Source organism: Athene noctua, chromosome 14 (assembly GCF_965140245.1).
Source record: "Athene noctua chromosome 14, bAthNoc1.hap1.1, whole genome shotgun sequence".
NCBI lineage: Eukaryota > Metazoa > Chordata > Aves > Strigiformes > Strigidae > Athene > Athene noctua.
Window position 1 is genome coordinate 10022953 of NC_134050.1, and position 26403 is coordinate 10049355.

Below are 26403 nucleotides of genomic sequence, written 5' to 3' on the forward strand. Positions count from 1 at the left end.
GCAAGACTCACTGAGTTTCACCTTTATTACAGTTCAGGAGTTCTTCCTCATCTAGGAAACTTTCGTGTTTCAAACAGTGGGGCTTTCAGCGCTTCCCTGCAAGTCTGCTTGACAGAGCAACAGATCCACTGTCAGGAAATTCTTCTCCCTTGGTATTCAACTTGAAGTTCCTTTTTGCTTCCTCTTTTCTCTGCCAATTACCTCTCTGGAGCACACTAAGCAAATCCTTCAACATTTACATCTTTAAAATAATATGGCATAATTAACTCCAGGGGAGCAGCTTTTGCCAAACTACATATATTTATCTCTTTTAATCTTGTGTTATTAATTTAACCCCTCTAGCCAGTCCCTGAGTTGTTTGGGTTGCTTTCTTCTGAGCTCATGCCAATTTGTTAGCTTTTTTCTGGTGACTCAAATGAATAAAGCTGAGAGCAATGTGGTAGGTGTGGTCTTTTCTGAGCCACAGAGGAAAAGCTCTATGGTTAAAGTCCATTCTGAACCATAAGTATTTTAATGTGCTGTAGTTCTTTCATAAATGGAAACTAATTCCCACACCATCTCTCTGAGGAGGGGAAGTAAGCATCTGACCTGTTTCACAGATTGGAAACAAAACGTTTTACCTGTGGCCAAAGGGGAGAGTCAGTGTGAGAACAATGTCTGAAATTCAGCATTTTCCCCTTAGTCTTGAGTTTAGACTGTTTCCGTTGCTCTATAAAACAAACCCAAGGAGCTTCAGACAGAAGATTTTCAGAAAGAAGTGACTTAGTCCCAACTGGCCTGTAATTCTCCTTCTAGCACTCTGCTCTTACATTTTTGTGTTGGTTCTGCTACCAAGTACCATTTTGTTTCCCAGGGTTCAGTCAGTGTTACGATACTGGACTTCCCTCCCTGATTCTCATCCATCTGAAACTGTAGTCTGAATCTACAACCCTCTGGAGCCCAATCCACTTAAGCTTCAAATCAAATGTCAAAGTATCATCATCATGAAAGCATAAGACCAAGAATGTGCAACATCTGAAAAGCCACAGTATGAGAGAAATATGTTTCTCAAAAACTAGAAGTCAGAGGTGTAGATTTGTTAAAAGAACTGAATATAAAGCAGTTCAGTGCAGGATCCTTATATTTGGGTAAAAGCTCTGTAACATTATAAAGTGTTGGCACCATTCAGCTCATGCTTCATATGTTTCAGCAGCACTGTGTTGTTGTTGGTCTTGACAGTCTAAGCAATGCCAAGTCCTTAGGGAGCGCTGCAACGAAACTGTTGCATGCCTGGCTGGAGAAGGAGCAGCTGTAGAGTGAGACCATATACTAAAGAGAACATGTTTCAGCTTGATTTTTTTTTTTTTTTAAAGCCATTTCTACACCTTCTACACATAGTATGCTTCCTTTGCACTCTCACTCACACTCTGAAAACAGCTCTTTTTTGTGCCCATTTCCCACATGACTACTTCTGTAATCTGTCTTATTCCAAAAAGTTGAACAGAACTTTCTAAAAACAATAAAAATGTCACAGTCCTCCTGTATCACCATATTAGTGACAATTGCTGATGATTCTGGTTTAATACCTCTGATCTACTAAGTGAATGACCATATTTACATACTTGATAACTAATTAGGACTTGAATAACCTGAAGCAGTCTGTAAGGGATGAGTGCACTTCGTCTAGCACTTGCATGAGTTTCCAAAAGAGCTATCTATGACAGTGTAAACACCAATGGTGAACTAGACAATAGTTCAAAACAGTGCCTGATGTACCATGCTCAGGCTAACATGTATTCCTGTTCTGCAAATACCGGTCACACCCAGGAGCTGAAAAACAATGAGGAAAAAAAAATGGAAAACAACAATCCTGGGATATTATTCTAAGATTCAGGAACTTTCAGGTTTCTGCATTTTTAGACTATACTCCATGGCTTTTAAAACTTCTTTCTATCACAGCAGCTAAAACCAACTTTTCTAGTGAAAACTGAAGTTGTCCTGTAACTTTCTAATTACAGCAGCAATCACATAAAAAAAAAAACAAACCCAAACCAAACACAACTGTCAAAGAAACAGAGCTTACCACTCCGTCACAGGAATGACATCACAACATCATACTGCTTTCTGGACTTGGAGCTGGTTGCAAGAGGCATCCCATCTGTTTCCTCCCTCCTCAGCCCCATGTACTCTTCATGACAGACTTCTTCAGCGTTTGTATCTCTATACTAATTTGTGAGCTCACACAAAACAAATAATCCTGAGGCTTCCAAAGCCAGCACTTCTCCATTCACACCCGCTTTCCAAAACAGCTTTTTCTTTCCATAATGCTGTCGCCCATTGGCTCCAGCACCTCCCATGAGCCGACCTATACCCAGCCTTGCAGAGCAGGCATCATTCAGTCTCTCTACCTGGAGGAGGCCCTACTCCTAATCTTTCTGACACTTACAAGGGACACAAGAAGGAAAAAAAAAAAAGTGACAGCGCTTTCAAACTTTGGTTGTTATCTGGCATCTCCAAAACATGGAGAGACACAGAGCTACAGAGACTTACATCATTGACTCTATTCTCTAGAACAGAGAGTTCTGCAGCAACTACAGAAAAAGCCTATATACCTTCCACCAAGTATAAAGAGATAGAAGGAAAAAAAAAATTAAAATTGGAGTAGTTGCTTGAGAGATCCCAGGAGAAAATATCTTCCAGAATCTCCTGACAACACAGCCCTTCCAATCAAGGCAAAATAAGACACTTGTAGAACCATGTAAATTAGAACAGAGGCAATACCCTCAGTTCTGTTTCTTAATAGGTAATCGTGCCTGTATCTGGACAGGGAAGAACGCCATTCGAGGGGAGATTTCATTTATCCTGGAACCTAACCCTTCCCTGGGGAATCTCCTTCACAAAGTTGAATACAATACCTCTATTCATTGACCACTATTTCCATTAGTTGCTTTGCTTTAGGGGGTCCATTCCCTGCTCAGCCCTTTCCTCAGATTCCCCCCCCTTCCCTGTACTATCACACGGTCACTTTGTGAGCCACGTTACTTTCTTCCATTCTGTTATCCTTGCAATATATATTTGATGTGCTTGGCGTACAGAACTGATGTCTGTTTAGATTAAAACCATGTTGTAATTTAGAGGAAAAACATACAAAGCCACAGCTGAGCATGACAGAAGAAAGCTATCCCCAGTTCTGGAAGCTGCAGTATGTCCCTACTGGGAATAGCCTAGTACCATGTTTATTACTTTAACCAGAAACAGGGGAAATGGCTGAGGTTTTGCTGGTCTTTCTGCTCCGTACTGTGGAGAGGCCAGTGCTCGTTCCCCCCAGCTATGTAGGGTGAACATTTTACACATACTCTCATTTCTACTTAATAGTTCTTCCATCCTTTCAAATAACTCTCTTCACTCTGGCAAGCATGTGATTTATGGAACCACAGCAAAAACGAATGGATTACACAACTAATGAATGAATCAAACAAACCCAAGAGATTAGATCATATGATCATCTGAATGGGACAGAGTTTTTTAAATGGCACTTCTACTATGTAGGTCTTTCTGCTTGGTTATACTAAGGTTTCAAAGAGACAGAATGCAGACAGATACTGCATTGTTTAAAAACCCATAATTTTTCAATGCAGATCTGCCTTCACTGACATCTTTCAGGAGCGTTGTCTCCATCTGAATTAGTTGTGATCAATGCAAAAACTTCTCTATGACAGCATATACAAAACCTTGGACAGAACAGGTTAGAGAGCATTCTCTCTTTTAAATAGAGCTATGGTACCTTGTATTTCTAACAGGATACTTCTCTTGGAAAATACCCAGGGCTATGAAATTTTATCTGCATTAATTTTGCCCTTTTAGTACTAACATCATCCTGAACTTCTAAGCTGGTTGCATACAAAATGCAACCTAAGCACGGCCTGGAAAGGGTGGGATACCTGGAGACTCGTGCAGAAACTGCAGACTTTTCCCCAAACTTGCACTCCAACTATCTTTGATAAAACCTTTGCCTTTACATTAGCCTGAAGAAGCACTTTAAACATCGTAAGACTATTAGACTTCCGAACATAAAAAAATAAAGTAAAAATATGTCCCTTTCAGACATAAGAAGTCGTCGTAGCCTTGTATTACAGATACAGAATAAGAGATAAGTCTGTGCTAAAACAATGGAGAAACTCACTGAAAAACTGAGTAACTTTGCTATGGTCTGCTGTGTACCAGTCTCTTAATTAATGCCCTAACTTCACATGACTCAGTTTGCAAAATAGAAGGCTTCAACATAATCAATTAATTTGCTGATATTAGGGGATGCATTCCCTAGCTGTTCTAATTTAGTGTTTTAGGAGTAAGAAAAATTCCAACACATGTATATTCTCATAATGCTTTTCTCCAGTAAAGCTTTGAGGGGTTTTTGTACAGCTTTTGACAAGCAAATCATTTACAGACATGCAAAGCCAGTGGTTGGGTTGGATTTGACAAAATCTTATCATATATGTTTTGATTTTGTGTAATCAAAACCACAAGTGGTCTCAATTCACGTCTAAGTATTCAAATAGGAAAGATGGATTTTTGAGAGCAGACCTGAGAGTGGTGGTTTAAATAATCTAATTTCTAAGCTATTTCTGGACACCTAATTCACATGGTAGAGAATGGAAATAAGTCTAAGAACAGTCCAACTTTATTTTATCATACTACAACAATAAAGTACAGACAAATCAAGTTAGTGATCTCAACACCAGCATTTACTTATTGAGTTATGCATACCGTTTGGGGCTTAATATAAAATTATATTTAAAATGTGAAAAATTGTTTTGTTTGCATTGAAAATTTCTTCCACTTCTACATTAAACACAGGCAAATTTAAAATGACAATTCATACTGACATTAAAATCTTTGCCTTTTAAATATAAAATGGAAACATTTTAAACTTTTCAAATTTTAATCCTACTTATTAGGTCTATGCTCTGAATATGATGAATGCCCATTTTTAGCTAAAATTAAATTGCACTTTTGGGGAATGAACTATTTGATAAACACTGGCTAGCATTACTCAGTATTTCTTCCCTTCTGCCAAAGAAAGGTCACCAGAGGGATTGAAGAGATTTAGCTGAAAATTAGTTTAAGGTAATTATTATGCATCTTTCAGGCTCTTCCTACATGCAAGAGAACAAATATTGCAGAAACAGAAGTTAGTTTATGCACATAATTTGAGACTGTATTTTGTAGAACAAGTAAAATTCCCAAATAGGATGTTGTAGCCCACTTATTCAGCACGTGCACAGCAACAACTTCCAAGCTTCCTTTCCCCACTCTTTTGAAGTTCTTTGACTTATTCCAACTGGATAACTCCTACAGACCTAAAATCCTTACATTGGTGGCTTTTTTGTTACTACTACTAAGAGAGAAATGTTATCTGAGTGGTGCCTTGTGTTGATGGGAAGAGAGAGGTAATCAAACAATTTCATATATGATACTACAGGATTTGGTTAATTAGACTTTACCATTCTGAGCTGAAGATCATCTCACAGCAATTTAGCCATAAATACACACCAACACTGGCCTTTTCACTGCCCAAACACTAAATTGTTTTTACTTAACAAGCCTTGTGAGATTCAGCATTTTGCTATCAATCATATTTACTATTAGCTACCAGCACTGAAATGACAAAAACTACTATTCTTGGAGACTAATATAATTGATTGAACCCCACTCGGTACTTTATGCCATGTGGAAAAATAAGTGGCAAACAGTATTTCTCCATTTCTCTCCCCACAAAGCCTGACATTTCATTTCATCTGAGCGTTTTATTGGTTCTCACATCTGGATTATATAAATTTAAAGCACAGCTTTCAATATCTGTATTGCTTAAGGTTACAGTATTTGACAAATCCTATTCACCAGGCTGTCAAATTAAATTAACATGGGCAATGGAGGGGGAACAAAAGAATAAAGAGGCTAAATTTTATTCCCTTGTGTTCAGAAAGTGAGACAAAATTAACCCCTCTGAAAGGGAAGCACCAGCCCTGACAGACAGGCCTGCTAGAGTGGTAAAAGTCAAGATGACATAAATCCAGAAATTATGTTGACTGGCATCCCAGAGATTAACTGGCCTTTACCAGGCAATCGGGTTCCTAAAAACAGAAGCCACACTCCAACTACTAAGAGCTTCCCATCTGAGGCAGCAATACTTTTTGTTGTATCACCAACTACAGTTTTAACCACATTTCAACAGCAAACACACTAGGTAGGACAATCTAATGCTTCTTTCAAAGATTCTTACTTGCATTCAGTCAGAAACTTCTGAAAGACACTGTGAAGTCACCAGTAGGACAGAGAGATTAACTGCTCCCATGTTTGTTTAGCTGATCAGGGGAGTTAGGTCTCGAGGGATGCTCTTCATATCACTCCTTTGAAGATTCCTCCTATGTAGTTGCCCACACAGAATCTTTTTTATCTTATCCTCCAGGGTGGCTTTTGTGTGGACACCATGCTTCAGCAGCCATATGCCATGGAGGGCACTTACCATCAACAAACAGAAAGGCACACAAAGCCCAGAAAAATAGTAACAATAGAAGTCCGGGGGCTGGTCTGCATGAGCCAGCTTAATTCACAACAGATGCTTAAATAGTGCTGATTAGACTTACAGGTGAGACACTCATAACAGAAAACCTGCATGTGACCAGCACTTACTTTTATCTGTTAGGAAATAATCTGGATCATAGTCTGCATCAAGATGGCATTTGAAGGTCTCTGCAAGGGCCAACAGGGAGAATTCTTTCCTCAGAATTACATGGAGGCTCTGCAATCACTACTGCGTTTCTGAGATGAACTGGGGAAATTCATGCAAATCCAAAATCTTTACCAGTGAGGTAGCCAGATCCCAGAGGTGAGACCACCTGGTCTCACCTTCGCTCCACTCTTTCCACAATCACATTTTTGCCCCCACTGGCTTCCTGCACCCCTCTCAGGTATGGACGGATGGACTCCCTACGTCCTCTCTTCCTGGGTGAAACTCTGCAATTCTTCTAAACAAACTCCAATTCACATGCGCTCCATAACACTCACCTGAACAGAATAAAAAGGGCTCAGGACCTGAGTCCACAACTGTCAGTGAAGAAAGCGACAGGACAGCTCTCTAACATTACACCTTAGCAGTAAGGCATTTTGACAAAAGGAATGAAAATATACATCAAGATAGTTTCAGTTTCTTCTGGTAGTTCAGTGTAACAAGGCTGTCAGCCCAGCTGAGCTTTGATGACTCTTTTATCATGAGATAGAAACAGCTTTTAAGTATTTACAGTCTATTTGACTGTCTGGCTCCCAATATTAACTTCCACATTACCTACTTAGGGGGCTTCAGTGAGAGCATGTTCAGAGCTATTATAGCATTTCTTCCTATGATCTGCAAGTAATTTTGGGGGAAGCAACCATTTCACTACTACTTCTAAGCTCTATGCAAATAGGTATTAAACTTGAGTAACATCTTTGTATCTTAATTATCTTCATGCTCACGGTAAGTATGTTACATAGACCCCCCCAACTGAATAACCTCATAAATTGGGGACTTACATTTTAGGAAAATAAGAAAACCACACTGCTTAGTTATCAGGATTTGTTGTTGTTATTAAAGTACGTATATGTACAGACAGAAGCTTCTTCTAACTTCATACAAAGAGTTAAAGGAAGTCACTTCATATGGTATTGTCATTGTCGATTTGATTGAAGAAAAAAACCCCAAACTGCATAATAGGCTGCTGCCACGATCCATCCTGCCACTGCAGTGATGAAGGGCAACAATGATTGCTCCTTCCAGCTTACAATTTGAAACATGCTTTTGCTTATCTCAAGTATCTGCCAACAGGAAACATGCATAAATGTGATCATCTAAACATAGACACTGATAGATTTATTTTTAAAAAAAGAAAACCACTACTTTATGGCAAAACTAACGGACTGATAGGCAAGAAAAAGAACAGAGAAAACATGTCAGCAGTGACGCTGTTCCCCTGAGACACAGTAAAGCAAGACATATCTGTTGTGAGATAAAGGATCGCAAGAAAAGTTTTAAATCGTTTCAGTACGTATACATAGATGTACATATATATTTGACACCATACTGACAGTGTTGTTAAGCATTCTTATATACAGTCTTCATCATGTCAAAATGGTACCAAGGCTCTCTAGAAGCCCTGGGAAGAAATGGCACGTCTCCCAGTGATCAAAACCAACTCTCAGTGGTGATCAGTTAAAGCTACTGCCATTCCTTAGGTGTTTTTCTAGGTTTATAATAGTGACATGAGCTGAGAGATGAATCATGCTTTTTGTCCTCTCAATTCATCAAGTTTCTACTTTTCCAAATAATATATCACACGCCTACTCATCCCCAGACCTGTATATTGCACCAAGTCATCTGAAACCTCCAACAAACCAATACTCATTAAACCACTTTAGATACCTGTTGTCTCAATAAAAAGACAACAAGATTCAGATAGCACGCTGTTAGGCGTACAGTTCAAAACCGAGCAGTGTCAGCTATGGCTAAAATCACAGAAGCACATCATCACTGTCCACATATGCCCACAGGGACCTGACAGTTACCAGAAGTTGTTTTATAACAGGCATGTTTCACATAAACATTCACTAAGGGCTTTTTATTGGCAAAAGGCCATAGTCAGGAAGACAAAGAACAGAATAAAGCAGCAATAATCCAATACACGAGTATTTGCAAGTATGTGGAAAGGAGCTATGAAAATATAGAAGAGATATCAGTGAAGAAAGGGAGCCTAGAAGGAGGAAGAAGAGCATCTGCACAAGTCTTAAGAATGGAAAGAGGATTTCAGGGAGGTCACTGAGGTTGGTTCAGATGAAGGGCACTAAGTTTGCACAAATGCGAGATTGAAAATGGAGGGGGAGGATGGGAGAAGTACAGCTACGTCTGGAGGAGGGGAACCTCAGAAATACAACCGGCATGATGTGTGGGGTTAGTGGCTAGCTTCTATGTCAAGGACAGCCTTCTGGACAGTGTTCAGTATCATCTGTGCATCCTTAGACTCCAAACTAGAATTAGCATAGGCAACATTGAGACCAATGTACCAGATTAGATTTTTCTTTCCCAAAGGGAATATAAAGTTTAAAACTGACTTCAAAAAGAGACAAGATCCTACTTATTTCCTTATCAGTAATCTCTTATCTTTGCAAGAGGGAGTGGCTCTCCACCAGTGCATTGCAAACTCAGCAGCTGGGAGCCCCTGCCTCTCACAGATACTGGCTTCAGATGCTACAGCTTAAATTCCTGGCTGTCAAGTTTTCCTTTATACATAGACGACCTGGCTAAATGCTCTCTTTTGCATCTCTTCTAATCACTGCAAACCTTTTGTGTCAAGAAGTATTACTCCTAATCTTACAGAGCCCAAGAGACCTAGTTGACACAAGTAAGGATACAACAAAGCAATGGGTAAATTGTTCAGCACTTACCCATTCTCTAAAGGATTGTTTCTGTCCAAGAATCTGAGCCAAGAACAGAAACACTTCAGTTAGGAGTAAAACAAAGACTGTCAAGCACCCACAGAAGAACAGCTGATCGACTGGTATCTGAAATCACTGAGGATGTAAAACTTCACAGTGAATGAGGCAGATCACTCAAGCCAGATACAATCAGAAATTACTCCTACGCTCTGCCAGGATGGATAATGTTACAAAAGGGTTCTAAGGAACATTAATAAAGCTCAACACAACCATCATTTATCTGTCCAGATCAGCAATTCTTTGGGGGCATTACATTGGCTTGGCAAAAGAGAATCTCCATCTCCATTAGATCTAGAGGAATATAAAATAAGAAGAACAACACATGGCAACACTCATACTTGTTTAGAAGGCAAGATTTAAAAATTAGATCACTTAATGGACTATTTATTCTAGGGCAATTTATTTTTTCCATTAAAATCAGTTTTATCATAGACCACTCAGAGAGGAAATGAGCCTTTCCTAAAGCAACTGGAAAGAGCAGAAGCATAGGATGCATTATGATTATTCAACAAGGGACTAAACAACACAACAATTATAAGTTTCAGAGCTTTGGAATGACAACAGCCTCAACTGCTGGTCCTGAAAACTATTAAATCTAAATTTGGAAAATGAAGGAAGGAAAAAACCCCACAACAACCAAAACCAAGAACAACCTGCACTCCTACACCTGAACAGTGATACAAAAGCAAGGCCATGTCACAGCAGCTGCTCCTCCTGCATGTTCTCTTCCACACTATCATCAGTCCTGCTGTCATAGGATCACTAAAGGGAAAAGGCAAGATTTGTTCTTGTGTGGCTACCAATACCAAATGCTGTACATATGGCAAAGTACAGTAAATAAAAATCTGATCCCATCACCCTCACTTTGGAATCAAAGTTTTTTTCCAAATCTGCTTTCTGTGGTTTGCTCCAGTCCTAAGAGAAAACCAGGAAAACGCACATCCTGCAGAAAAAAAGAATTAAACTGCATTTGAGAGGGATTGAGCCAGGAGAAGAAGGAAGGTCAAAAATGCATAGAAACAATAGAAAATATTCCTGTTTTTGAAATGATCCATATACCAGCTTTTTATACTACAATTCACAGATGTCATGAAAGCTAAGTGCAACACCGTTAGGCATTTCACATTTCTCCTTGACATTTATTATTTAGACATCATTTCTCTTTTATGGCTTCCCTGGAAGGTCAAGACAAATTTTCTCCCATCACCTTCAAGGCCCAGGTTGGTAATGAAACACCTACCCAACAAAATAATTGCAGCATTATATGCTGTAATGCTCCATTTGAAAAGGGGAACATGAAATAGCTCTATCCTTCAGGGAGCAGGGCTTCCACTTAGAACACCAATAGCTTTCACATTTCTCCCATTCTTTCCTTCCCGTTTTGCAATATTGTGTATTTCTGGCTAGAGGTTATACTGAAAGAAATCAAAAACACTTTTACACTTTCTATCCTTTTCATTGATCAGACCTGAAAACTGAAAATTAAGAAATCTAGTAATTGTAAGGAAAAAGGCTTATGGAACAGACATGCTAGGGAAAACTAGAGTTTCATACAATAATGAATAAGATTTTCTAAATGCTACAGTAAAATCCAGTACTGGTAAGCAATACTCCCAATCTTCTGCTGTGTGCAAAGGACCCAGAAGAATTATCCATCTGAATTTCCTATTCTATTTCAAGAGTCAAAGCACAGACTCTGCTCTAGCTTACACTGTTGTGATGCTGATTTCTCTCCATTTACAATTCTAATTTAAAAGCCTGGAGTTTGGCCTTCATATTAGTATTTGTTACTTGTGTATTAATAATGAACTATACTAACATTGAAATGGAGCTTCAGAAAAATGCAGTTGTGCACATTAATGAAGCCATGAGAGGCAGTTTGTTATCCCCTGATTCTGAAACTGAACAAAAGCAAGCAGGTAAGCACAAGGATTTTTTACCATGGCTGTAAAATATTTTTGCAAAGACATGCTTTATACACCAAGCTATTGTATAGTCTGATTTCCAGCGGACAGTCGGCTCATAGTTGATAGCATGATTTTGACGGTTTTTAAACAATTTTTAGCACGATATATGTGCTCAGGCCAGTTAAAAACAGGCGCTCTGGCACAGGAAATTTGCAGCCCCATTTCAATAGATGGGAGGAGAGACTTTACTGGTGAGCTCTCACTAGATTGTTCAATGCAACCTCCTGTTTATGCGATACCTCTATGCTTGCATTGCTGCACAGCTGCCCTCACAGCCAACGAGCAAACACTTAGCAGAGACAGATGTAAGAACCAGCCACAAAGCAAGGTAACCTGATAAAGCTCTTTTTATTAGCTACTGTAATAAAGAACAATGATCTGTAGAGCTCTGGCTCTTGAACGCACAAAGCAGAATGAATTTCTATAACAGTGCCCCTAAAAACTTAGAAAGGTCGGCTAAGCGCAGCTTTACTCCTCTGAGTGATGAGAACTTCTCTGGAGAGCTGCTCTGCTCACAGGTCTGTGATAGACCAAGTAGTGCTACTGCTATCCTGAATAATCAAAATTCATTTCTTTATTCCACTTTCCGCTGCCAAGGGGCAGGAGAATGATGCAGAGAGTATTTATGACAGTCCCCAATTTTAAGTACCATGTTTGTTACTACATATTATTTTTGCAGTACCAGTTCCCACCATAAATACAACTTGGTCCAACAAACCATAACTTCCACTGACTTGAGGTTTGATTCTGTAGTGCATATCCCACCAGGTTACATGTTGGGACTACATCCATGAATAAAGCTAATATCATCCTCTATAAATAGCTTGACTTCAGAGTTACTCCTGATCTATATCAAAGTGAATGAAAACAAAGTGGATCAGAATGAGATGAGATTTTGCATAAAGCTTCTAGCCAATAAAAAAAAAAAAGTGTGTCCATCCACTACTTCATGTATTAGGAATTCAATCAGAAAGATTAGATTAGCCCACAGGAATTGAGAGGATAAAGCATTCTTTTTCACCCTGGAAGCTGTAGTTTCCTGGCGGTTAAGTCAGTCACCAACTTGGAGAGGAGTATTCACCCAGAACACTAACCTGGGCTTCAGCAGTCTTCTTCCTGCTTGTCTGAGTCAAATAAAGGTGTTCAAAGACTTGTCCCACACCCTCTGATAAGAGGTTCCACTGCAGGGGAGTTCCATGTTTATCTCTCTCCTTTTTCTCTATGAAATACCCATGATGTAACAGATGCTCAGCATTGCAGGTAACTCATTGGCAACGAGCGAGTCAGTGATCCCAAGGATGTTGTACCTGCCTATTCAGATTCCACCCATTTCAGTGTTTTGACATGCAGTGCTATAACCATAAAGGGTACTTCACATCTGATAATACAGAACCAGGATCTCACCCTGTACGTGTCAACTGAGGTTTTAGAAAGATCTTAAGTATTCTGTGGTATACTTAAACTAGATGGAATCAGAGTCTATAACCTAAGGTCAGAGTTTGACATTATGGTAGCTACTATTGAAAGGTGAAGTCCTATTTTCTTTTTCCCTAAGACAGATATTCTCACCCTCAATCTTATACGGAATTGTGCCATTTTCTGTCTCAGGTCAGCAATCCAATCCAATGGAAAACTTGCTTTTAGTTTTGAAAGCAAGTTTTCCATTAAGTCAGCAAACTGATCCAACTTGCCCACAGTCAGAATGTTGCCAGAGCAAACACAAACACTGGAAGCACATGGCTGGCCCAGGGAGAACAGGATCTCATTTCACTGGCAGCCTAAACTTAGACTGAACTCAGTGTAACATAAAACTGCACCCTGAATTTTCTAAAATGCTCTTTCCTAGCTGTGCTGTGACTCACAGAATACTGAATGGTACCTCTGGACAACTATGAAGAAGTAACTGTTCATATGTGGCTGATTCCTCTTCCTCCCATTTGAGAAAACTAAACGTATGTTAAGTATTTTGCTAGAACAGTTTTCTTATGTAAGTGGTTACAGAGGTTGGCACAAAGCTCACCATGGAGAAATAGAGGAACAAACTACCCAGGGAGCAATCATGAGACAGTCTTAATGAAACCTGGTCCATACCACTCTAAAAATAGCATCTTACCTTTTATGAACTAAAACTCAGTAAAAACAAGATTTACCCATATTGTTAATTATTAGAGCTATAGCAGCTCTTAACAGCCTTCAGTGTGAAGTCAAGACTCCAGTACAGTGGTTTTGTCAACACTTGCCACTCTATTGCAACTCAGGGAGACTTTGTGATTCTCAAGCACATCTCCCAGAGTTTTAGTATTAAATGAGCTGAAGAATGTTCCTTAAAACACGAAGTGGCAAACAAAACATCCATCCTTCCATTCTTTACAGATGAGAATAACAACTTAAACACTGCAGACTAAAAACACCAGAAAACAAACCTAACCAAAACTGGGTTGTTTTGTTTCATTCTGTTCTGTTTTAAAAAACAGGCTCTTAACTTTGAACATCCAAGTTAGGATTTTGGAAGATTTAATGTGATAGAAGAGACAAGTCCTTGCTCCTGCAAATTAGAAATCTTTAGTATTCCAGGAGTACCTTCAATAGCTAAATAAATAATGTGTTTTCTGCTAGAAGGTCCCTTCTAAGCTAGTTGGATTTGAAAGACTTCAGTTATTAAGTTCCTTATATTAGTGCTACTTTCTTCTGCGGTTAGATACTAGATACTTGGATACTAGGAGGATCCCCATTATAAGCATTAAAACTATTTTATACTACCATCTATTAATTTCTTATTTTTCTTTTGGTATCTGTATCTTATGCCAGTTTTGTGGAGAAAATTTGGAATTTAAGAATTCGGTTTTATTTCTGCCAGGCAGTTCTTCACATTTGCCAGGAAACTAGGCTGGCTTCTGGTCGGCAAAACCTGTTTAGCTTCAGTTAAGTGGTACTTCAAGCTCAGGTTGGCCTCTTCAAAACTGAACAAAAGATAAACTGGTAAAGATGGTAATTTTGTGCAGTTTTTGAAAGCTGTGCTAGAAATTTGGTAGGGATGCTGCAGCAAGTGTTACAAGTCACTAACTGTGAGTCCTGATGGCTACGGTCTGAACCACATTTTTGCAAAGAACACCAACTTCAGCACACCCTGAACTGGAGCACTCTTACAAGTGAAGAGGGAATCTCAAACAGTAGCAGATGCTCATTGTTCAGTTGTATAATTCTGCTACAGAATATTAAAGTTTAAAAAATCCCCTCACTTTCTAAAGTTGAAAGGAACTCTTAAGATTAGAAACAAACCAGTCAGTCTGCCAATAAAGTCTGATTGGGGGTCTAATTCTAAAGGATAACATTCTTTAGCACACATTCAAGTTTTAAACAAGCTTTTAAAGTGGCTTTCACCTTTATTTTTCCCTCTACATCACTAAGAATACCATACAAAACCATCTGAATTTAAAAACACACATTTAATTTCCACTACAATGGATTTATCTTTCTAGCAGATGTTGTTTGGAATATCTTTTGACTGTAAAATATCTTGATCTAAATTGAAGCCTAAACGTGTACAGATCAACTTCCCCCCCTCCCCTTTTTTCAGCAAGATTGGTTTTTTTGAAATCTAGTTCCCATCATTGTGCACATCAAATGTGTGAAGCCATTTGTGGGACAGCCTTAAGCTCAAACACAGGCACCAAGAGGAAGTGTCAACATCACTGTGTATTCTAAAGCAATACTGGTTAGTGACCGGTGTTTCTGATCTCTAGGCCAAGATTTCTCAGCATATCAGGTTTCCTTATTTGGAGGAATGGCTTATTTAGAAAACTGTAGCAATATTCCTCCTGGAAAACAATGAAGTCAGTTGTTTGAAAAGCAGAAGCTGACCTGGATTATCTAAGCGTTGGGGCAAGAACTTCAGCTGCTTGATGTGATTTTTAGTAAGCAGTCCAGGAAAAATGCAGAGCATTTACAACAATAACTGCACAAACACTCTATTACATTGTTGTCTGCTTGGCCTCTGGAAACCTTTACTTCAAAACTGGAATGTTTTGAAGCCTAATGTAGGTTATTAGTGTCGTATATGCCATATTAATATGATGTCTTATTTGCACTGACTATTCTAACAGTTTTTGACAATCATGTTCACTGTAGTGACAGAAAATCTGGAGACTGAATACTGTGCTATCAAGCTTTCAAAGATTTCACCTGTGAGCAGCTGCCTGCATATCAAATGCAGGTCCTGGTCACAGACTGACTTCATTTTTGTTATTTCACTCCCAATGGTTTTTCTTCCAAACCCTCCCATTTATTTTCTTAAACAAGTAATGGTTATTTCACTTCACATGCACATACCTGTAACTCTCATACTGGTGTCTACCATTACATACTATTCAGAAAACATAATATCTGTTCTTCATACAAATATCTAGAAATTAAAAACAGCTTAAAGATTTAAGAAAAGCAGTTTGCCTTTTCTTGATAATTCAGTTTTTCTGATGGGTTTTAATTGCTTTTGCTAGTAGCTATTTGATGCTTCTATGATAATTTACCTTTGTTCAATATTAGTTTAGCAAGTCCTCTTCAACAGACTGCAAATGTGGAAAAAAAAAATTGTGAAACAAGTCACGCTCTTGTTTTGCAAGTTCAAAGCTACTTTAAAAAAAAAAAAAATTAGACTGAAATCAGCTATGGCCATGATCGGAATTAAATTACCTTCCATCAAGAGTTTAACATCTGGATTTCAATTAAGCTTAGAGTTAATTGTTAACTGTCTTAACTCATAACCCATCAAGGAGTTAAAAAAAGAAAGAAAGAAAAAAGAGAGAGATCAGCCTTTGATGCCAGTTTGAAAGTTGCTGAGCTATTAATCAGTAGTTATCAGTTTGCCTTAGATGGCTAAAACTCATTAATATAAACGAGAAGCCTAAAAGGACCACATTAGTGTGCTATCAGTTTCATAATTTACAAGACCGAAATAGCTAAAATAGTTAACTATCACACACTGCATAGAAGGATAACTTGGCATCATTAATTTTATTCTGCCATTTGCCAAACATAATTGGGAATGATAGGGGCTTGTAAATCTGAGTTCCAGTAGCTTTCGCCCACATCTCCTTTTATTTTTTCCCCAGAGTCCTGGCACTTAATGAATGAAACAGCACCAAAAGCATCCAAATGTTTTAATAACTCGAATTTTGGCTATCCACCAGTGCCACCCATCTCTGTTCCCCTTCTGCTCATCTCCAGAGGCCACATTATTCTGTGTTTAAATCTCTCATCCACTGAATAAGCCTGCTTCTCACTAAGGCAATGAGAAGATAAGGGAGCTCTGGAGTTGTCAGCAAAGATGCAGAGGCTCTCAGAAGAGATGACAGAACCTGTTTAGCCTGAGGGAAGTTTTACATTCCTTTTGATTTTAGTGGATACACATTTCATAAAAGCATAGTACTATGGCAATTATTTCCAAAGCTTGTTTTTTTGTTTCTACTGCCTTTCTATGAGCAGGATAAAATTTTTCCTCTCATCATCTTCATTATGTACAATATGCTGGTTGTCAGATAAAGAGCTATTTACTGTTGGCTGGTTACTAACCGGCACACATCTTAGCCATTCGGCAGATCTATTTAATACTGCTGACAGGCCAAATTGTTCATTCTTAAAAGGACTTTCACTCTTTTGGCACACAAGGAATGTTATGAAGTGGAAACAGTTTCTCCCTTGCTAGTTAAAAATAAATAAATAAATAAAATAGCCAAACAACAAAACTACTCTTTAATTTTCAATTTCTCAATTCAAGAAGTAATAACCCAGAATTTATCCTGGAAAAAAAGAGAAAACAACATATGCATCTAGTTATCAAGTGGTTAATGCACTAGATCTTGAAAGCAGTAAAATAGTTTCTCATTTCTGGTTAGATACGCGCTCAGTTTGTATATATAGCCAATAGTGAGCAAAACAGCATACTCTCCTCAGCCTCACTACCACTGGATCTTTGCCTTTGAGTAAGAGCTTAGTATTTAGCTAGTTCATGAATAAAAAAGCTAATAAAATGTAATCCATAAACATTAAATACAACTATGACCAATTTAAATGTTCAGATCCAACCTACCTCTCACATTTCAGGCTTACAAACATTTAGTTGGTTGAGTGAGAGTAATTCTTAAGTAAATTCATGTGTGGATATGCCTATTCTAGTTAATCTTTGTTCCTGGCAACTCCAATTCACTTAAAAGTATAAGCAAAGCCAATAAAAAAGAATGTGTTCTGATTCTAGAGGTAGATAACCATACACTGGATCAGGATTACAATTACTAATTTACACCTGAGATCTACATTCAGCCTAAAATTGAGTTAGTCTTCCTTGAATCTGAAAGGCTCCACTAATTTCAAGGAATCATTCCCGATTTGAACCACTGCTAGGGAAGAACAATTTATACCTGTGCTTTCTAAAGAGATGTCATTCACTACACAGAAGGAAAGCATTCATCTTTCACATTTTGTTACTTCACAGATAATCCCTTTAGCCTTTAGGTTGACATACTTTATAGAAATTCAAAATAACCATCCACTAGACTTACTTCATAGTGCAGTCTTTTATGAAGCTCTTCAAAGAGCATTCTTATTCCAAAGAGATAAGAGAGTTCTTTTGTCACATTGACATATAGAGTTTATTATCCTTTAATGGAAACTTCATCATCTGTGGCAGTTTTGAGCCTAAGGAGGTCGTGCTATGAGACACAACAGACATGCTACTTCTAACTGTAAAAAGTTACAATTCAAACAGTTGTTTCCACTGTTCTTGATATATTTTGATGTTATATAAGACATTTGCTCTTTTCCTGCATGCAACTTTCATCACAAGAACAACTACATTAGAGTCCTCATTCAAAAAACTTTTTAGTGGGGGAAAAAAAAACCCACACCAAAAAACCAACAAAAAACCCACCAACCCAATTTTTTAAGACAAAGGAAAAACAAGGGCTTTTCAGCTACGCGTCCTGAAACTTAGTATCATTAGCTCCACTTCACACACTGAGAAATAACGATCTGCAAGACGATAAAGAATTAAGTCTAAAATGGAAGCTACTCTAGGGGATGGTTGAAAGCATGGAACTGATGGAAAAATACCTCTCCAAGTTAAAATTAACCTCTGTGAATATACTTTTAAGCCCTAGGTCAATGTTGTCTATTCATTAGGAAATGCTGTCTAATTAAAATAACCAACCAAACAAAATTTTCACTTTGAATCAGTTTCTGAAATATGCCTTTCTTCCTACCCCACCGTGATTAACTAGGGAAGCCTCGCTGCATTCACATGCTCAGGAGCCTTTGGAAAGGGGACACTAGTTTGTCCATACAAGCAACAGGATCTTGAGCAGTAATGATATAAAACAGCTTAGACGGGGATTCTTCTCTGTGTGCGTGCATGCGCGTTCAAAACTTTTAAAGGGATAGTACATTTTCACAGACTCTTTCAGGTTGGGAAAGACCCTTGGGATCATTGAGTCCAACCATCAGCCCTACTCTACAAAGTTCTCCTCTACACCGTATCCCCCAACAGCTCATCCAAATGACCCTTAAACACATCCAGGGATGGTGACTCCCCCCCTCCCTGGGCAGCCTATTCCACTGTCTGATCACTGTCTTTCCTTTCTTTAAAAATATATATACTCAACAGCAATATAAATTCTACGCCAATTTGTTTTCAGTCCACCAGGTTACAATTCTATCCTTCAACAAGAAGGATTAAATGCCTCCTTACGATGTGAGGAATCAGACTGTCTGTTGAAATCTCTGCAGGCAGCTGTGGCCAGCCTCCCAAACGCGAAGGAACTGCTTTGCAAGCCAACATTTCCACACTGCCTAGGGCCTGTTAGCCTACGGGTTAAAGTGGCTCTGCCACTGTAAGGTTTCTGTCCTCCGAACAGTTCTTCTACAGCTGTAAAGCTCAGTGCTTAGGAGACCCCAACAGACACACCTTAATGACAGCAAAAGGTTCTCAAATGAAGCTTCTAACTCAGGTTTTGATCATCTGTGATCACTAAAAATGAGCAGCATTACTGCAAGGTGACATTTTGTGCTGGCCTCTTTATGGTACAGGCTGCGTAGTTAAAATTTGCACATTCAGTTGAAGACTGCAAAGCCATTTACAAGGACAGATTCATTAGTATTCTCAACACATTGACACTGGAGACCACCATCCTGGAAACGAAGATGTATTTGTGAAACTCACGTCACTGTGTACAGTGATAGACTGGCTAGACTGTTTATGATTCCTTTTACCCTGGCACGGATTATGCATCAGGTGAAAAAAGTTACCATTTGCTCAGTATTTATACAATCCATTCACAGATTACATTAAAATGTAAAATGTTAAGGAGGGACAAATTCTTTCCCAGGAATTCATCAACACTGAAGCTTTGTTAGCCACAAGTCCTTGGATTTACATAATCCCAGAGTTTGACAAATGTGAAAAAGCATACAGTACCAGGGTGATGTTTGTGAAAGCATCTCCGAGGAATAATTCTGTGACCTACTGACACTGTGTAAACACACCAGTCTTAAGGGACTTTTCCAGAAACTTCTGGTGCATTTCCATTCTGGCCAAGTAATATAGCATACACCAAAACATTCGGGGGAGGGGTGGTGTGTGTGTGTAACAGAAACACCCCTTATTGTTCTATTTTATATAAAACCATGTGCAGTTAATAGTAGAAATAGAATGTTCCTTCTAGCAATAGGAACTACACTAGTAGGAAGAGAATAAAACTATTAATACCGGCACAGTAGTAACAACCTCGTTTTGCTTGTTGTTCTATGAAGCAAGGATCAATCTGACAAATTTAATGTGACTGAGATTCTGGAAGACCCACAAAGTATTTTATTTTCATTAATATCATTGGCTGAAGGAAGATGTGAGGAGGATTGTCTGAGCCCTTCAGAGTGCTTGCTGTACAACCAAGGAAGAATCTATCTTCATCTCCCATTAATATGCCAGAGTTCCCGCGATGCTTCTACCCAAAGCCTGTGTCTCCGCAGATATTAGGGCTGAACTTCCAAGGATAAGATAAAACAAACCTCACCAAACCTGCTTGCAACCAGATCGTGCTTTACAACCACAAGTGCACTTGAAGCCACAGTGCTACCCTGATAAAGGGTTGGTAGTAGGACTGTCAGGACTTAATGAAGAGGCTGAGAGGTAAGTGCTAATTAGCATGGTCGGAATGGCATCACACCCATTATTATTTTATATAGCATTGGCAATTCCTTATTACTATTACTTGTAACACTGGATATTAACTAGTTTCTTCAAGAAAAATCAAGCTTTTTGATGCATATTTTAAAATCACCTTTTCTTCCTGCACTTGCACAGGAGGTTAAATTGAATTTAGACTCCTTGGCCCACACAGCTACATTTCCCACCCCTTAAGAGGATCCAAGTCCTGCAGAAATGAAATAAGCAGCATAAAAAGTAGGATTAAGCCCTGGCCATACAATATAAGCAAGCAGGCTTGGACACACAGGGGGCAAGTAGGGAGCCATGTAAATAGAAAAATTAAAAAATGGAAGTCTGGAAAGAAAGAGCTTCCAAAAGAAGCAGCCTCAGTTCCCAACACAGCCAAGCAAGCAAGCAGGGTCAATACACAGAGTGTAGTAGTTTAGTACAGGCATAGCCATTTAGGTTTGGGCTACAACTCAAATTAGATAAAGAGGTAAGCTTTCTACTTGGACATACAATTCAAATCTTTGTCAGAAGATGAAATAAAGTTTGGGATGTGTGACATACTGGAGTAAGGATTACAACAGACAAAAATGATATGTACTTTCTCGCAGAAGGAAAATAAAAAGATACAGAGAGAGATATTCCAAATATCAGTCACTAGAAGCGTCCCATTTTTAAACAGTGAAAGATTCACCACCAAATTTTCACTGCTGCGTTCCCCTGTGGTGTCAGAGAATGCAATGCCTCCCCGCAGCTACAACAGCCCAATACATCAGCTCAGCACGCACTGAAGTCAATAGATGGCATTTAGAAATCGCTCACACGATATGCCTCAAATTCTTCTACTCTGGTACTGTCAATATAAGTCTGTTTGGAGTATAAATCAATCCATTTTGGAAACACACCTGATGATAAAAGATGACAGCATCTATTTTAAATGCAATTATTATTTGAAAGGTGCTCATTAATGCTAAATGATTCCTCTTTGATAGAACTAGTACCTGCAACACACACTGGTATTCAATGCTTCCAGTAGTGAACCATTCTCTAAACTGCTAATTAGTGTGATAACACAACTGCTCTGTGCAGATACACTGTAATTAAATTTAGGATCTATAAAGAATAAGCTCTATCAGCTGTATCTGCAGAGAGGGAAGTGCTTTATTTGGACAGTGATAGGGATTTTTTTTTTTCTCTTTAGTCAAAAGGGAAACCATCTAACAGGGGATTGCTCTCTGAGAACTTGAACCCAGTGTGTTTATGCTGATGGTGTGTTATTATTCCCCGTCATACTTAATGGGAAGTCTGTCAAGCTTTGTTTGCAATAGCTTGTTTGCAAATTTTCTATTTTTTTTAAAAAGCATTTGTGTGACTGTTCCCCCCCCCTCCAGCAGTTCTGAATAATGGATGCATTTTTACAAATTTTGTAATTAAAAGACCTACTGGAGTTACTATAGTAACAGGGGCCTTTAGAAATCAATTTAATAAAACAAAAAATGGGGTTGATTGGTTGGCTTTGATCTTTTCTCTTTGTTCAATGGTATTGAGAATATTCTGAAAGATAATCTTTTTTTTCCCTCAACTGCAGAGTTCAGTCATATTTCAGGGCTTACACTGTGTAAGCATTAGTACTCACCAGCAAGCCATGGCACAGACAACTTTCTGAATGCTACTTTCTTTCTGGAGATGACCCTAACAAATGCAGAGCAGCTCCACTTACACAGTTTTAAGATAGTCTTACTGAATTTTTACCACTGCTTCCTCTGCACTGAAATCCTCACATAGAAAAACTCTCAACAACAGTGCACATTTTAGTAAATACTCCTCAAAAAATAAAACCCAATTCAAGTTAAAAAGAACAAACTCGGTGCTCATTAATTTCAAAGCAAGCTTCAACTGGATGGTGCAGTTAACTTGTTTTATTGCAAGTGTTCTATTTGGTTTTGGTTCCACCAGCACCTGACTCTTCAAGTTTCAGTTTCAGGAATGTTTCCACTTTGAAAAATTACTGCGAAGCAATGATAACCTCTTACTCAACAGTTCTGTTCCTTCTCATGCTGTGTACAGAGCAGATCACCACTTCTTAGGGTACACAGATCAAGCCTTTCTTGCTTTTCTGTTCTGTTAGCAGTTCAAGAATCAATGCAAAGGAGAATGCATTAATGCTAATAATTATATTTTAACAATGCTGACAGACAATATAAACCCCTGTATACTAACATCACACTATGTTACCTTAGAATAACTCCTCCAACACAGAAAAGGGATGGCAGTATCTGTCCAGGTCACTTTCATTACTTCAACTTGACTGGGTTTAAGTCACCCAAACTTATACCAGGCGGGGGAATAAAAATCACACCTGAAATTTTCACTAGGAAAAATAATCCACCAGATATAGACTACAAGCCACAAAGAAAAGGACCACACCAGTCTGGATCACAGGCGCATGAGAAGGCTGAGATTGCATTTCCCAAGTTCTGTCCTAGTGCACCTAAACACAGGTGTTGCTTGCTTTGGGACACCAACCCACCACCAACAGCATAAACACAACCCAATGCAGTCGCCGCCCATGCTGAAAGGGCATAATTCGCATTCCAGAACCTTTCCTGGGAAAGGATGAACCCAGCTCAGTTCTCAGAGCCAATATACAGAGCCAAGCTTGGACTCTGTTGCAAGCAGCCACCTACAACATGGTTTCAATTTTCAGTGATGAAAATGAAACTTTTTTCCCATAAGAGACAATTACCTTTCATTAAGCTCTTCATATTATTTATTGGCATCTGCTTGAAAAATACCTCTTTTATGAACAATTCTCTTATTTCCTTGCAGAAGTAACATGAAACTATAAATCTGAATGTCAAAATACTGTGCCTACCTAAAGATAAGGAAAGTTTTGCACATCTCTGGTGTAACCACTACCCTACTCTGGCACAGCCCTGTTTGATCCTCACCATCAATCATGCCTAGCCTACAAAACAGGACCATTCCAGGGATTCCCTGCAGTCTTATTTCCCCAACTATGCAGCCATAAGTGTACTGGAAACTCCTGTTTTCCTTAGAAGAAAACTTAGGTGCCCCAGCAACCAGGCAGACTGGGGAGGAGGTGGAGAGATGCACACTCAAGTCCTGTCCTGCCCTGTGGTAGGAGCATCAGGAAGGTGTTAGACCAGATCTGCAAGGCACACTGGGGAGTAAATCCACCCCACAGCTTACACGTAACCAGCAAGACCAACGATTTAAAATGATACGGAATCATTTTTCTCCAGGGGAAGAGAAATCTTAGAACAAATTTAGTAACAAGCAAATTCAGCCACTTGTAAATCAATAACGTTTCCGGAGGTTTAGCACAACTTATGTAAAATCTCTTCTTTAAAATGTCTAATTTAAGACTGTTTTAACAAGTTTACTAAACCAGGTAAATTTATGGTCACACACACTTACAGAATGAGCTTAAATTTCCATGCAGAATTTACCTTAAATAACCAAGTTTACTAAGTAACTAATCGTTATTGGTCTGAAGGGCTATTGCTTAAAACAGGTTTCTTTGTAGATGAGATATGAGTCCAGATGCTCATTTCAGATACGCTGCTGTAACTAAGATGAACATCAGATCCATTTTATGAAGTCAGAGCTTGATTTGAAAGTAGTAAATAGCAACTTTTTGGTTTATATTTGTTATGCCAGTGAGCTTCCTCAGGCCTTTGGATTTTTATATTTGTAATTCAGAAAAGAAATATGATTCATAACTGATTAATGACAGAACCTGTTTTTACCTAAGCTAAAATGGTTCTTAATGTAACACTAAATTGGGTTCCAGTCCTAAAGGGAACCATAAACACAAAAAAGGATCAGTTTCATACGTGATTTTTTTGGTAAAGTTTTTATAAAATAGAGAGTAATGAGCTCTTTATGCAACCCCACATGTGTTAGGCATAAAAAGAAAAATGCAGGAGCAGAGCATCCCCCTTCATCTTCAACATCTACCACAGGGCAGTAAAAAAATGAAAACTCTCTTCTGGGAAGAACCAAATGGAAACAGACTGAGATTTCACTTTCACTGGAAAGGAGTTTTGTAACCAACTCATGGGTGATGCACTGAGATTTTGCTCTGAGAGGGTGGCCCTGATTCCCGACTCTCTCAGCTGCAGAAGCATGTCTCTCCAGCAGCATTCACTGCAAGACCTCTAATCATAATAATTTATTAAACAGCTAACACTCTACGGCCTAAGCACAGCACAACCTTTCATCCCTAAGTCTCAAGCAGACTGCTGATAACTACTCAATATCAGAAGGAATTTCAGGAAGACAGCATCCCATTTCTTGTTTGGAGATACACTGAAATGCTGGAGATGCTTTGCTGTGTCGTGTCCCCCCTCCACTGTTTGTGGGCTGTAAATTCATGCAGCCCTGGGGTTGCTCTAAACACTTCTCCATTTTGCTACAATCTCACAGCGGCTACTGCGGTGGCCAGCGAGCACAGAGCACAGCACACTCAGGACACATCTATTCCAACTTTAGATGGGCACTGGGTAGCACCACAATATCGACTGAGACACATTTGAGGATTTTCTTTCCTGTTTTGTCAATTAGGTTTTCGCTTGACTAAACAAATCACTTCTCCTGCATACATTTCAAATTTCCCTTCCTTTCTACTTGGAATTTGCAATATTTTTCTGCCTTAATAAGGTGCTATGAGGCTTATTTAGTATTTGTAAAACTAACAAAAGGTACTTTATAAAAATCGCAAGCTATTTATTATAATAACAATAAGCTTTATAGCTCCTGGCTTGAGTCCTTGTAATATTTTGTAAGTAGGGTGTGAAGTAGAAGCAGCATACCGAAACTCTTGTGTGTCATCTTCTTCACAAGAGCTTCTCCACCTCTTATTACACTACCTACAATGCTTCGTGATCTGTACAAACACATAGTGAAATAATACAGCTTTTCAGTGGAGCTGAAAGGGAAAAGAGAGAGGGTTTCCTCATGTGTATGGTATGCCCTAATTCTACTCAGCTGTATAATATTTAAAAAAAGAATGATGACAAGCTTTCTGACGTACCCAGCAAAAGTCATCATGAATGTGATACAAACCAAATCCAAAAATAGATGACTGCGTACTTCAGAAAGAGAAAGAGACCTTCCCATAATTTGCAATAAGGAAACCACCTTAGCTTATCATAAAGCAGAAGTCAGATCGCTGCTGGGCTGAGCAATCATTTGTCACCAGACGGGTACGTGTAGGTTGTTGCTGGATGTGAGCTATGGTGAGCTGCACAAACATGTTTCTGTAATAAGTATGCACAGTGGTTTACTTTTCTACAACATGGAAATGTTATCCAAATGTGGGTGACTGCACAGCAAGAAGTATTCCTTAAAATATTTCATCATGATACACTAAATTTATTTGTCAGAATTCCACAGCTGAGCAGAATGTAAATCCTTCGAGTTAACTGGCTACTTATACTTTCACTGCTCTCTTTCATGACTGTCCCAGCCTACAAGGCTAAATTAGACAAGCAAGTTGTGGAAAGTATTCCAAACACCAGCGATTTTGACTGCAGTAAGGTCTTGCAGTTTTTATTATTTTCACTGAAGCTTGATGCTCACAGTGTAAAATCACTGTTAAAGAATCTCATCATCGACTGGTGCTGTGCTAAGTGCAACTTGCCCTCCATAATCACAAGCTCTAAAATTACATGGAGGAGGCAAGGGGAACACAAAAGCTCAAAA

At 38.8% G+C, this 26403-nt stretch overlaps 1 protein-coding gene across 4 annotated transcripts in view; it reads right to left on the bottom strand.

Annotated features, from left to right (window-relative positions):
• Nucleotides 1-26403, bottom strand: part of ABTB2 (ankyrin repeat and BTB domain containing 2) — a 146656-nt gene that overhangs the window by 87215 nt on the left and 33038 nt on the right. For 2 of the 4 annotated variants that reach the window (XM_074918463.1, XM_074918462.1), the window contains exons 2-3: nt 22766-22776; nt 15598-15620 (exon numbers count right to left, since the gene is read on the bottom strand). The exons of the other annotated variants lie outside the window; for them this stretch is intronic. In XM_074918463.1, the coding sequence (XP_074774564.1) occupies nt 15598-15620; nt 22766-22776 (34 nt within the window). The remainder of the gene's footprint in view (nt 1-15597; nt 15621-22765; nt 22777-26403) is intronic. 4 annotated transcript variants of the gene reach the window in all.